At 43.9% G+C, this 14,363-nt stretch overlaps 1 protein-coding gene across 1 annotated transcript in view; it reads right to left on the bottom strand.

Annotated features, from left to right (window-relative positions):
* Positions 1-1,123: 1,123 nt before the first annotated feature.
* Positions 1,124-14,363, bottom strand: part of LOC148148839 (sodium- and chloride-dependent neutral and basic amino acid transporter B(0+)-like) — a 69,418-nt gene continuing 56,178 nt past the window's right edge. The window contains exons 10-13 of the mRNA XM_087991808.1: positions 13,563-13,662; positions 7,170-7,279; positions 5,996-6,166; positions 1,124-1,261 (exon numbers count right to left, since the gene is read on the bottom strand). Coding sequence (XP_087847934.1) covers positions 1,124-1,261; positions 5,996-6,166; positions 7,170-7,279; positions 13,563-13,662 — 519 coding nt within the window. The remainder of the gene's footprint in view (positions 1,262-5,995; positions 6,167-7,169; positions 7,280-13,562; positions 13,663-14,363) is intronic.

Raw genomic sequence — 14,363 nt, forward strand, 5'->3', positions numbered from 1 at the left:
GCCAATCTTATCAAAATCTAGAGTAATAGAAGTTATTTGATCTTGCACATTTTCAAACAAATTGTTGAACTTTGTTAGCTTCCTAGTGGGCCATATTATAATCACAAGTGGACAGGCAGGAGGCTGGAGGAACACAGCAAGCCAGGCAGCATCAGGAGGTGGAAAAGACAACGTTTCAGGTCCTGAAGAAAGGTTACACCTGAAACATCGACTTCTCTGCCTGCTGATGCTGCCAGGGTGCTGTGTTCTTCCACCTTCCTGCCTGTCTGCATTGAATTCCAGCATCTGCAATTTTATTTTGTCTTTAATATTAAAATCAGTTTTTCTTTATTCTGGAATGGGATTTTGGCGTCATTGGCAAGACTAGAATTTTTTGCCTAACCCAAATTGCCCTTGAACTGATTGTCTTGGAATTGAGGAAGGGTCACTCGACTCGAAACGTTAACTCTGATTTCTCTCCAGAGATGCTGCCAGAGCTGCTGAGCTTTTCCAGCAATTTCTGCTTTTGTTTCAAATTTCCAGCATGTGCAATTCTTTCTTTTTTATAACTTTGATGAATTGTTTCAATTGGAGATGTTGTGCATTAAACGTGGCTATAGGTTATTAAAAATAATACTCGTCAAAAGTCAGAAAGTGGACAGACTGAGTAATCAAAGTCAGCCAACATGTCTCCTCTTGTTTTTTCAATACATTCAGCTGCACCAAAGTAAAGGTTAGGGCAAGCAGAATTCAAAGGGGATCAGTACAGAGAGAGAGAGAGAGAAAAAGAGAGAGACAGCAGCAGTTAACCTGAAAAGAATTACTGTCCACACAATTGTGGAGTTTGAAAAAGTGAACTCTGCAGGATTGTAGTGAGTAAAAAAATAATTATAAGTTCAACACCATACGACAAGAATAGATATTGAGAAATCGAGGTTGAGTTAGAGCCACGTGAGAAAAATGAGAGGCAGAAGCACTCAGACCCAAACAGATTCAAACAGAAAATTCAAGCAGAGATAAATTGTGCTGAATGATTTACTGGCTGCACAAGAGACTCCCCATTGAAATTACAATGAATGAACACCAGAAGAGAAGAGGATTTTACAATTGATCACAAGTTAAGAATACATTTTACATTAAAATTTCACAAAGATCCTATTGACAGAATTTCCATACTGACATGGGCTTCTGGTAAATCAGGCCTTTTCCTGTATCTTGCCCCTCTATGCTGTTCCAAGTACGGACCCCAATCAGGGGCTGATTTGAAAGCTGCAGTAAATTTCTGCAAAAGGAAAAGCAAAAGTATTTTGACCTAATTTTAACCAAATCATTAACCCCTAACCAGAGAAAAGAATCCCAGTCTCAATCATTTTATTTTGCAATGAGGATGTCAATCCCTGCTCCAGGATTCCTGACCAGTCCGGGAGTCCTAGTGACAGCTCCTACCTGTTCGTGTAAAGCTCTATATTAAGGGGATCTGAGGAGCAGTTGGAATGGCTGTGTCCTAGTTTCCTTGGGAAAGCAGAAGAACGATGACACAAAGGTATGAGAAAGCTGCCCCTGTCCCAACCCTCCATCCCACCCCATTCTGACTCATTTCCCAACACTCAAGGTTAAGGGGGGGCTAGAGGGAGGGATTGTTCCCCATGGAGAGAACAAGGGGCCAGCTGCCTTATTGTGGCTGGAGTTTGCAGAAGCAGTGAGCAGCAGTAGGGTAGGACATTGGAGAAAATATAGCTGTGTAAATCACTGCCCAATAAAAGGACAGGTGGCACTGAACGTAGTATTTTGCAGTGAGAAAGAGTTCATTCATAAAGTAGAAGTAAAGAAATAGCGGGGATAGAGTAATTATATGTCAGAATTTTATAATTTATTTTGAGATTGTGGGTGGATGTGAGAGTGAGAGGGATTTGTGGGTGTGAGAGTGAGAGGGGTTGTTGAGTGTGAGAGAGAAGGTGGTTAGTGGGTGTGAGAGTGAGGGGGATTGCTGGTTGTGAGAGTGAGGGGGGTTGGTGGTTGTGAGAGTGAGGGGGGGGTTGGTGGGTGTGAGAGTGAGAGGGGTTGTTGAGTGTGAGAGAGAGGGGGTTGGTGGGTGTGAGAGTGAGAGGGGTTGTTGAGTGTGAGAGAGAGGGGGTTGGGTGTGAGAGTGAGGGCGGTTGTTGAGTGTGAGAGAGAGGGGGTTGGTGGGTGTGAGTGAGAGGGGTTGTTGAGTGTGAGAGAGAGGGGGTTGGTGGGTGTGAGAGTGAAGGGGATTGCTGGTTGTGAGTGAGGGGTTGGTGGGTATGAGAGTGAGGCAAGTTGTTGGGTGTGAGAGTGAGGGAGGTTTCTGGTTGTGAGAGTGAAAGGGGGTGTTGACTGTGTGAGAGAGGGGGTTGGTAGGTGTGAGAGTGAGGGAGTGGGGTTGGTGGGTGTGAGAGTCAGGGTGTTTGTGAGTGTGTCATAGAGTCATAGAGATGTACAGCACGGAAACAGACCCTTCGGTCCAACCCATCCAGAAATCCTTATCTAATCTAGTCCCATTTGCCAGCACTTGGCCTATATCCCTCTAAACCTTTCCTCTTCATATACGCATCCAGTTGTCTTTTAAATACTGTAATTGTTCAAATCCACCACTTCCTCTGGCAGCTCATTCCATATATGTATCACCCTCTGTATGAAAAGGTTGCCCCTTTGGTCTCTTTTATATCTTTCCCCTCTCACCCTAAACCTGTGCTGTCTAGTTCTGGACTCACTCACCCCTTGTCTATTTACCCTATCCAAGCCCCTCATGATTTTTTAAACCTCTAAAAAGTCACCCCTCAGCCTCTGAAGCTCCAGAGAAAACAGCGCCAAACTGTTTAGCCTCCCCCTGTAGCTCAACCCATCCAACCCTGGCAACATCCTTGTAAATCTTTTTGCAACCCTTTCAAGTTTCACAACACCCTTCTGATAGGAAGGAGACCAGAATTGCATGCAGCATTCCAAACGTGGCCTAACCAATGTCCTGTACAGCCACAACATGACCTCCCAATGCCTATACTCAATGCTCTGACCAATAAAGGAAAGCATATCAAACACCTTCTTCACTATCCTATCTACCTGTGACTCCACTTTCAAGGAACTGTGAACCTGCACTCCAAGATGTCTTGAGAGTGAGGGTGGTTGGTGGGTGTGAGAGTGAGGGGGTTTGGTGGGTGTGAGAGTCAAGTGGGTTGATGTGTATGAGGATGAGGGGGATTGGTGGGTGCAAGAATGGGGAGGGTTGGTGGGTGTGATGTGAGGGGAGTTGGTGAGTGAGAGGGTGAGGGGTTTTGGTGGCTGTGAGAGTGAGGAGGATTGGTAGGTGTGATGTGAGGGGGGTTGGTGGGTATGACAGTGAGGAGGATAGGTGGGTACAATAGTGATGGGGAAGGTGGTGTGAGAGAGAGGGATTTGCTGGGTTTGTGAGTGAGGGGTGTTGTGGGTATGAGTGTGAGAGGAATTGGCAGGTGTGAGAGTGAGGGGAGTTGGTCGATGTGAGAGTGGGAGGAGTTGTTGGGTGTGAGAGTGAATGAGTTGGTGGGTGTGAGAGTGATGGGTGTGAGAATAAGGTGGTTTGGTAGGTGTGAAAGTGATGGGTGTTGGTGGGTGTGAGAGTGAGGAGAGTTGGTGGGTGTGACAGTAAGGGGGGTTGATGGGTATGAGGATGAAGGGGTTTTGTGAGTATGAGAGTGGGGTTGGTGGGTGTGAGGGTGCGGAGGATTGGTGGGTGTAAGAGTGATGGAGGTTGGTAGGTTTGAGTGAGAGGGGTGTTGATTGGTGCCAGACTGAGGCAGTTTGGTGGGTGTGAGAGTGAGCGGATTTAGTGGGTGTGATAGTGAGGTAGGTTGGTGGGTGTGTGAGTGAGGGGGGTTGGAGGGTGTGTGAGTGAGGGGTCTTGTTGGGTGTGAGTGATGGGGATTATTGCGTGTGAGAGTGAGGCAGCTTAGTGGATGTGAGAGTGAGTGTGGTTGTTGGAAATGAGAGTGAGGGGGGTTGGTGGGTGTGAGTGCGAGCGGGGTTTGGTTGGTGTGAGTATGGGGGGGTTAGTGAGTGTGAGAGTGAGGGGGCTTAGTGGGTGTGAGAGTGAGGGGTGTTGTGCTTAAGAGTATGGGGATTGGTGGATATAAGAGTGAAAGGGTTTGATGGGTGTGAGTGTGATGGGGTTTGGTGGGTGTGAGAATGATGTGGGTCAGTCGGTGTAAATGTGAGTGCGTCAAGAGTGTGGTGCTGGAAAAGCAGGTCAGGCAGCATCCGCAGAGCTGTAAGAATGAGGGGGATTGTTGGGTGTGACTGAGTGGTGTTGGTGGAAGTGAGAGGGAGGAAGATTGGTGGGTGTGAGAGTGAGAGGTATTGGGTGTGAGAGTGAGGAGTGTTGGATGTGAGAATGAGGGGAATTGGTGGGTGTGAGTGATGGGGGTTGGTGCGTGTGAGAGTGAGGGGGTTTAGTGGGCATGAATGTGAGGGTGTTAGTGGGTGTGAGAATGGGGGGCAGAGATGGATGTCAGTGATGCAGGTTGGTGCATGTGAAAGTGAGGGGGTTTGGTGGGTGTGAGTAGGGGGTTTGGTAGGTGTGAGAGTTAGGGAGGTCGGTGGGTGTGAGATTGAGGCGGGTGGGTGGGTGTGAGTAAGGGGGCTTTGATGGGTGTGAGTGTGAGGGGGATAGTGCATAGAGATTGAGGGGGGTTGGTGGATGTGAGTGTGATTGGGGTTGGTGGATGTGGGAGTGAGGGAGCTTGGTGGTAATGAGTGTAAGAAAGTTGGGGTGTGTGCGCGTGTGTATGTGTATATGTGTGGGTGTGCGCACATGTGTATGTGTGTGTTTGTGAGGAGATGGATGAATTTGAGGAGGATGGGTGAGTGTTAGTGTAAGGAGGTGGATGGGTGTGAGTGAGTGTCGGGGTGGGTGAGTGTGAGGAGGTGGGTGAGTTTGAGTATGAGGAGAGTGAATGAGTGTCAGGAGCGGATGGTGGATGTGAGGAGGTGGGTGAGTATGAGTGTGATGAGTGCAAATAAGTGGGTGGCATTGTTGGGTGTGTGAGAGTGAGGGGGTTTGGTGAGTTTGAATGGGGACCATGGTAGAATTGTGAGTGTTGGGGAGGTTAGTGAGAGTGTAAGAGTGTGCATAGATTTTATGATGCACCTTGATGTGACCCAGCACTCTCAGATGAGTTGAACTATTTCAGGCTGAGGCTGTGTCAGGCTAAGTGATTTGCTGCAGACTACATGGCCATGTTTCCCTCCCCTGCCTCTTATTCCTTCAGCATGTTGGGGATGCCAAGCCTACCTTAGCACTTAAATGGCTGGTCCAGTTGGGTGCAAGTCAGACGTTTACTTTGGTTGGGAAATTTGGAACCAGGTGGCTCAATGTAAAAATAAGGGGGAAACGATGAGATTTTCTTTTAACTCAGAGGGTCTGGAATTTCTTCCCACAGAGTCAGTCTTCGAGTATGTTTAAATTAGAGATTGATAGATTTCTGATTACCTGTGGTGTACAGGATTGTGGGTGTAATGTGGATAAAAGGCTTTGAAACGTCTGATCATCCATAACCACATTAAATGGTGAAAAGCCTCGTGCTCTTCCTATGTTCCTAGTGGAAACTATCTTTCCGTGGTGCACTCCTCAAAAAACCATGGGCCCCCTGCTGAAGTGTGCAGCTATTCAACAGTACACTTAAGTGTGCACATTGGAGTACACATGTAACTCTCCTTTAGGTTAGCAGGCAGCATGATATCTGTGTGCTTTTTCCATCAAAAGGAACAGACTTGGGTGAATCACATCTGCTCAGCTCATTTTCAACTTGTCCAATTTTTCTCTCTGGAGTTTCTCATTGAAATAACAAATAAATACAGATTAAATTCACTCCAACATAAAAATATTGGGAGAATATCTGAAATAAAATCAACATAAACCTTAGAATAATTGTCATTCACCTTCTCCACACTTCTACTGGTGATGCAATTTATATATTGGAGACTTATTCTTTCCTCTTTGAAATTTATTAAGGTGTATCCTTACCTGGTACAAGTTGGAGCCATCAGCTTGAATAATTTTTATTACAGCCACAATAGGGATCCAGATAACAATTATAATAGTCAGACACCAGCCAAATGCTATTACCCAGCCAGGATATCGAGTAGATTCGTACATTGGTGGGACAAACGTCATTAGGGACCAGAAGAAGACCATCTGTTTAAAATTATTACATAAGTCAAGACCAAAAATACAGAACAAAATCTAATATGTCAAACATGAGTATCTTTAGTTTTGTTCACAGAAACATCGTGTGAAATTACATATCAGAAATTCAAGTAAAGCCTCTTCAGCAAACAAACATTATGTAAGGTGGTTTGTGGTGTATCACCTGAAAAACATCAACATCACGCTGTGTTCGAGTGCTTTTCATGTCCTTCCTATCCATTTCTTTCCCTCTCTTATTCACAACAGCACTTTTCTTTCTCTGATATTTCTCCCATGGCACAATATTTCCAAAACATCTTTATCTGTTTTTATTTGGAATGACACTCTTCATGAGCTCAGGTGAGGGGTGTGGGGTAGGTGATGTCATTATTTTTGGAAAGAGGGCTTCTATATTCAGGATTTTAAGAAATTTTAAAGAATGTGTTCGATTTATATGTTTTTTATTACTTTACTTCTGCATTTACTATTTTAAATGCATTTAGTTTCCAATCACATTTAATCAGTAACTGTCTGTAATGTTGTAAATTTAATTCTACAATATTAATTATTCATGCTCATTAGATTTTTAATGATCAAGCAATATATCAACAATGAAGAACTGAATTGACAACAAAATGTACAGTACAAAAGCAGGCCATTTAACCCAACAGACCTTTTTACTAGTGTTTACACTCCATATAAGTCTCCTCTCACTGGTTCTCCTTGAACTGTACATTTCTTTCTTCCTCATGTACTAACCTGATTCCTCTTGGCTATATCTTTGCCACTTGCTTCAGCTCTTCCCAATAGAAAGTTGCACATTCCATTTGTTTCCCGAGCAAATTCCTTATTGGATTTATTAGGGACCATCTTAGATTTGTGCCTCCTCATTTTTGTCCCTCTCACAGAATGAGAATTTTTCTCAGTGCAAACCTTTGCTTATTTCTAAACTATAACATCATTTTAATTAGTTGACAATAATCTATGTAGTAATAATATAACATCTCCTTACTCCTAATACAAACGGAGAGACAAATAACCAGCAGAGTTTCCACCAGAGCCAGAAAAGCCAATTCCTTTCCCCAATCATCATCTCAATGTCCTTGATGAATCGGTTTGTCCCTGTGAACAAGGAAGCAGAGAGACACCATCACTCGCTCTGTCCTGTCTTCAGGGTGGCTTGTTTACTGTTGAAGTTCATCTTGTACAGGGTGTCACTGATGAAAAGGTTAAACCAGAGAAGAGATTGCTCAGGATTTCAAACCAGGGGAGTAACTTGTTCCCTGTCACCAACCCAATTATCGTGAAAATAAAATGTTTCTTTACATCCTGAAGAAGTCTCTCTAAGAAAGGCTCAAGTTTCTGATCTGTACTGAGATGGACAAGACCCTGTTATCAGAATGGGGGAGCATCAAAGGAAGTTCTGTGCAGAGATAAAGAATGGAAGGTGGATTTCAGGAGATCACAGGAAACATCATGAATACACAAGCTGTTATGTTTTCCCACCTGCCTGAATGATTGGGGGGAACTGAATGAGTTCTGTAGTAAACAGCAATTGAGCTTGGAATGAAGATGTTTGAACAGGTTCCCCATCAGCAATTAACAAGAATATGCCGGCAGCAAAACTGACCCCAACAACAGCTAACTGTAACCCAGTAATACAAGGTGTTCACATGTGGTTGGACAGATCTTTGACAATTAAAGAAGGTACACTTGCAAATGAAGATCTAAATCACAGGACTCTGGGTAATCCAAGATGGAGGATGGGGAAAAAATTAAGAATGTAAGAGCTGCTCCTTTTTCGAAGTGTTTTCAGTGTTGGAGCTGATTTCCTCACATTTTTGGAGCTGTAATCACTGTTTTATAAGGTGTTGCATTGTTTTGGTACTTTGGAAAAAAAATCAAAACAACAGTACTTTATAAAAGGAGAAATGGAGAGCAGATATGGATAGGATAAATAGACAAAGTCTTTTCCCTGGGATTGGGGAGTCCAGAGTTAGAGGGCATAGATTTAGGGTGAGAGGGGAAAGATATAAAAGAGACCTAAGGGGCAACTTTTTCATGCAGAGGGTGGTACGTGTATGGAATGAGCTGCCAGAGGATGTGGTGGAGGCTGGTACAATTGCAACATTAAAGAGGCATTTGGATGGGTATATGAATAGGCAGGGTTTGGAGGGATATGGGCCAGGTATTGGTAGGTGGGACTAGATTGGGTTGGGATATCTGGTCGGCATGGACAGGTTGGACTGAAGTGTCTGTTTCCATGCTGTACATCTCTATGACTCTATGAGTAAACCTGCTTAGATGTCTGACCAGGCAGTAAACTTGCACTGCTGACTGCCTCTGTTGTTTAGGAACAAGTATCTTTGGACATCAGAGTTCCTTCTAAGAAAAATAAACAAACAGTGGAATTCACCTTGGAGAAACCTGTGTGGGAACTTTACAGCAGGGAAGCAGATAAGTGGAACTTTTTTAGTGTAACCTTACTTTTTTTGTAAATTTATAATAGTGAGTAGAGTGGTTGTTTTTTAGTATATCTTTAATTGAGATCTGTCTCTTGATTGAACCTTAACAATATAAAGCATAGGTACAAAGAGGAGTGCTTTTAGAGTAGTACGACTGTGCTATTTTCTGGGTCTGCAGATTATTAAAGTGTAAAGACGGCCTTTAGTAGAGTGATGTGCTCTTCCTGTTGGATGTGGGAGGTTTTGGAGAAGTTCAATGTTACTGATGATTAAATCTTCGGGAAGTTGGTTTGTTTGCAAATCCTATCAGATGGCATGGATTAGTTGGGGGGCAGTTAGAGGCAATGAGGAATTTATAGGGGCTAGCAGGTGCATCAGGTGACAGATTCAGGAAGGGAGATAAACCTCAGATACAGTCAGGTAGATGGGTTACCTCCAGGAAACATAGAAGAGGGAGGCAGGTAGTGCAGGAGTCTCCTGTGGCTATCCCCATCTCAAATAAATATGCTGTTTTGAAAACATACTTGAAAAACATCACTAGTTACCTGATGAAGGAGCAGTGCTCTGAAAGCTTGTACAGGTAGGCAACACTTTATCTGAAATCCCGAAATCCGAAAAGCTCCAAAATCTGAAGGTTTTTTGTGAAGATTTTATCTCATTAACAAGGTTGTTTGGCATGCAAACAGTTAACCCAACTCCACATGCACTCCGTGTGTATCACTCAGATGTGACATGAGTGGGTATGGCCCAGCACTGGCTGGCCTCAATTCTGTCTCAGGGCCCGTTTCTCATAGTGAGTCTGCTCTTCGGTAAGATTCTTTAAAATTTCACCATCAAACTGTCAATTATTCTCAAATCGAAAAATTTCAAATTCCAAAAGCCAGCTGGACAGGAGCATTTTGGATAAAGGATTGTGCATCTGTGCTTCCATATAAAGCTGTTGGTCTATAACCTGGTGTTGTGTAATTTTTAACTTTGAAAAATGTAGAGAGTGAATGGACTCTCAGGGGAATATAGCACTGACAGCCAGGTTTCTAGTACCAAGGCTGGCTCTAATATATGAGAGGTATGTCAGGTTCCAAGCAATCGATTGTGATAGGGGACTTTCTAGTCAGAGACACAGGGAGACACTTCTGCGTCCGACAGCGAGTTGGAATGGTATATTGCCGGTGTAGTGACAGAATCAAGGGTATCTGGGAGAGGGTGCAGAATATTCTCAAAGGGGAGTGCGACCAGCAGGAATAGTTTTACACATTGCAACTAATGTCATAGGAAGAGAAAAGAATGAGGTTCTGAGGAGAGAATATATAGCAAATTAGGCAGTAGGTTAAAAAGTAAGTCCAGATTACTCCCGGTGCTATGAGCTAGAGAGGGTAGGAATAGGAGGATAGAACAGATGAATGCCTGACTGAGGAGCTGGTGCAGGGAGAAGGATTCAGATTTTTGAAATCTCTTCTGGGTAGAAATGACCTGTTTAAGAAGGCTGGATCACACCTGAATTGGATGGGGACTAATATGCTGGCAGGGAGATTTGCTAGAGCTGCTTGGGAGGATTTAAACGAGTAAAGGTGGGTGGGGTTGGGGTAACAGGGAGATAGTGAAAAAAGGGATCAGTCTGAGACTGGTGCAGTTGAGAGAGGGAGCAAGTCAAAGAGTCAAGCCAGGCAGGAACAAAAAATATGAAGGAGGACTGATAAATTAAATTGCATTTACATTCAATGCAAAATGCCTAACAAGGAAGGCAGATTAACTCAGGGCATGGTTGGGAACATGGGATTGGGATATCATAGCAATTATAGAGACCTGCCTCAGGGATGGACAGAACTGGCAGCTTAATGTTCCAGGATACAAATGTTATAGGAAGGATAGAAATGGGGGTGGGGGGTGAGAGAGGAGGGGGAGTGGTGTTTTTGATAAGGGATAACATTATGGCTGTATTTAAGGAGGATATTTCTGGGAGTAAGTCTGGGGAAGTTATTTTGATGAAACTGAGAAATAAGAAAGGGGTGATGACTTTATGTGGATTGTACTATAGCCAGTGGGAAATTGAGAAGCAAATATGTAAGGAGATCTTAGTTATCTGTAAGAATAATACTGTGGTTATGGTAGGGGATTTTAACTTTCCAAACATAGACTGGGACTGCTATGGTGTTAAGCGCTTGGATGGAGAGGAAGTTGTTAAGAGTGTACAAGAAAATCTTTCTGATTCAGAATGTGAATGTACCTATTAGAGAAGGAGCAAAACTTGACATACTCTTGGGAAATAAGGCAGGGCAGGTGACTGAGGTGTCCGTGGGGGAGCATTTTGGGGCCAGTGACCATAATTCTATTAGTTTTAAAATAGTGATGGAAAAGGATAGACCAAATCTGACAGTTGAAGTTCTACATTGGAGAAAGGCAAATTTTGACAGTTTTAGGCAAGAACTTTCGAAAGTTGATTGGGGTGGATATTCACAGGTAAAGGGACAATTGGAAAATGGGGAACCTTCAAAAACGAGAAAACGAGAGTTCAGAGACAGTATGTTCCTATTAGGGTGAAGGGCAAGGCTGGTAGGGTATGCTGGATGACGAGGGAAAGTAAGGTTTTGGTCAAAAAAAAGAAAGAAGCATATGTCAGGTATAGATAGAAGGGATCGAGTGCATCCTGAGAAGATTAAAAAGGCATTAGAAGTATACTTAAGAGGGAAACCAGGAGAGCAAAAAGGGGACATCTGATAGCTTTGCCAAATAGGGTCATGGAGAATCCAAAGGATTTCTACGAGTACATTAAGGACAAACAGGCCACTGGGGAGAGAATAGGGCCCCTCAAAGATCAGCTAGACTACTTATATGTGGAACTGCAGGAGTTGGACGAGATACTAAACAATGTTTACTGTGGGGAAGGATATGGAAGTTACAGAACTTGGTGAAATAAATAGCGACATCTTGAAAAATATCCACGTTACAGAGGAAGAGATGCTGGACGCCTTAAAATGCATAAAGATGTATAAATCCCCAGGACTTGATTGGGTGTAGCCCAGAATCCTGTGGGAAGCTAGGGAAGTGAGTGCTGGACGCCTTGTATCATCGATAGCCAAGGGAAGGTGCCAGAAGACTGAAGGTTGGTTACTGTGGTGCCATTATTTTACAAACATGTTAAAGAAAATCCAGGGAACTATAGACCTATGAGCATAACATCAGTGGTGGGCAAATTGTTGGAGGGGATCCTGAGGGACAGGAGTTACATGTATTTATAGAATCATAGAATCCGTACAGTGTGGAAACAGGCCACTTGGCCCAACAATTCCACACCAACGCTCCAAAGAGTAACCCACCCAGACCCATTCACCGACTCCATCACTCTACATTTACCCCTGAATAATGCACCTAACCCATACTATAGGCAATTTAGGATGGCCAACTCATCTAATCAGCACATCTTTTGGATTGTGGGAGGAAACTAGAACACCCAGAGGAAACCCATGCAGACATGGGGAGAATATGCAAACTCCACACATGCGGTCCCTGAGGGTGGACTCGAACCCGGGTACCTGGTGCTGTGAGGCAGCAGTGCTAACCACTGTGTCACTTCTCACCCCTTTGGGGGGCATGAATGATTATGGATAATCAAAATGGTTTTGTGGGTGGGAAATTGTGTCTCACAAACTTGCTTGAGTTTTTCAAGACATAACAAAGAGGATTGATGAGGGCAGAGTGGTAGATGTAGTCGGGATGGACTTCACTAATGCATTCAACAAGTTTCTGCCTGGTAGTCTGGTTAGCATGGTTAGATCACTTGGAAACCAGGGAAAGCTAGCTATTTTGATACCAAAGTGGTTGAACAGGTGTAGGGTTGCTTTCCAGACTGCCCAGCGGTGTGCCATAAGGATTGGTGCTGGGTCCACTGCTTTTTATCATTTATATAAATGATTTGGATGTGAACATAGGAGGTACGGTTAGTAAGTTTGCAGATAATACCAAAATTGGAGGTGTAGTGGACAGTCAAGAAGGTTATCTCAGAGTACAAGGGAACATGGATCAGATGGGCTAATGGGCTGAGGAGTGGCAGATGGAGTTCAATTTAGATAAATGTGAGGTGTTGCATTTTGGAAAGGCAAATCAAAGCAAGTTTCTCGGGAGTGTTTCTGAACAAAGAGACCTTGAAGTGCAGGTATGTAGTGCCTTGAAAATAGAGTTGCATGTAGGCAGATAGTGAAGAAGGTGTTTGGTATGCATGCCTCTATTTGTCAGTGCATTGAGTATAGGAGTTGGGAGGTAATGTTTTGGCTGTACAGGATTTGTTTAGTCCATTCTTGGAATATTGCATTAAATTCTAGTCTCCCTCTGTCGGAAAGATGTGAAACTTGAACAGGCTGAGAAAAGAGTTACAAGGCTATTGCCAAGATTGGAGCTTTTAAGCTATAGGGAGTTGCTGAATAGGCTGGGGCTATTTTCCCTGGAGCATCGGAGGCTGAGGGCTAACTTTAAAGAGGTTTATATAATCATGAGGGGCGTGGATAGGGTGAATAGACAAGGTCTTTTCCACAGGGTAGGGGAGTCCAAAACTAGACAGCATAGGTTTAGTGTGAGAAGGGAAAGATTCAAAAGGAACCAAAGGGACAACTTTTTCACACAGAGGATAGTGTGTATATGGAATGAGCTGACAGAAATGTGGTGGAGGCTGGCACAATTGCAGCATTTAAAAGGCACCTGAATGCGTCTATGAATAGGAAGGGTTTAGAGGGATATGGGCCAAGTGTTGGCAAGTGGGAACAGATTAAGACAGGAAATCTGTTCAGCATGGATGAGTTGGACCGAAGGGTCTGGTTCCATGCTGTACAACTCTAACTCTATGACATCTTTCAATTAATTTGTCTTATGTTTTCTGAAGAGACATGAAGATACATGCAAGTAATTCTAACTGCATCATTTTGTGTTGTTTCAGTTCTTTCTCAACTTACCATAAATAGCAACTATACCGAAGAGTTCCTGCAGTGCTGTTAAAATGAGGACCCATCCAATACTGAAATAATCAATTATATGCAGCCAGTAAACTCCAGCCTGAAATTACAATGAGACATGAGTTCTTCAGAAAACGACAGCAGTCTCCTGCACAAAACAGGTGCTTCCTGTGACATAAAAGTTGTGTGCTTCTATTCAGATACAATTTGATCTTGGCCAAGATCTCAGGTTGAAAATGTGTTGCTGGAAAAGCGCAGCATGTCAGGCAGCACCAAGGAGCAGGAGAATCGACGTTTCAGGCATGAGCCCTTCTTCAGGAATTCCTGAAGAAGGACTCATGCCCAAAACGTCGATTCTCCTGCTCCTTGGATGCTGCCTGACCTGCTGCGCTTTTCCAGCAACACATTTTCAGCTCTGATCTCCAGCATCTGCAGTCCTCACTTTCTCCTACAAGATCTCAGGTTCTATATTTAGTAACAGGAGAATGGACAGAGCCACTCAGTCCCACAGCATCATTGTAGGCATCCTTGCAAGAGGATTTGCAGTTAGGTTAAAATCAACTAGGCAAAAGTGAGGACTGCAGATGCTGGAAACCAGAGTTTAGATCAGAGTGGTGCTGGAAAAGCACAGCAGGTTAGGCAGCCTCCGAGGAACAGGAAAATTGACGTTTTGGGCAAAAAGCCCTTCATCAGGAATTCGGGCATGGAGTCTCTGGGATGGAGAGATAAATGGGGGGGGGGGGGGGGGGAGGAACTGGTGCGGGGTCCCGGAGATGTTCCCTGAAGCGCTCTGCGAGGAGG

The sequence above is a fragment of the Chiloscyllium plagiosum genome, unplaced genomic scaffold (genome assembly GCF_037043375.1).
Source record: "Chiloscyllium plagiosum isolate Xiang-an unplaced genomic scaffold, Cpla_swu_hap1 HiC_scaffold_11, whole genome shotgun sequence".
NCBI classification, from domain to species: domain Eukaryota; kingdom Metazoa; phylum Chordata; class Chondrichthyes; order Orectolobiformes; family Hemiscylliidae; genus Chiloscyllium; species Chiloscyllium plagiosum.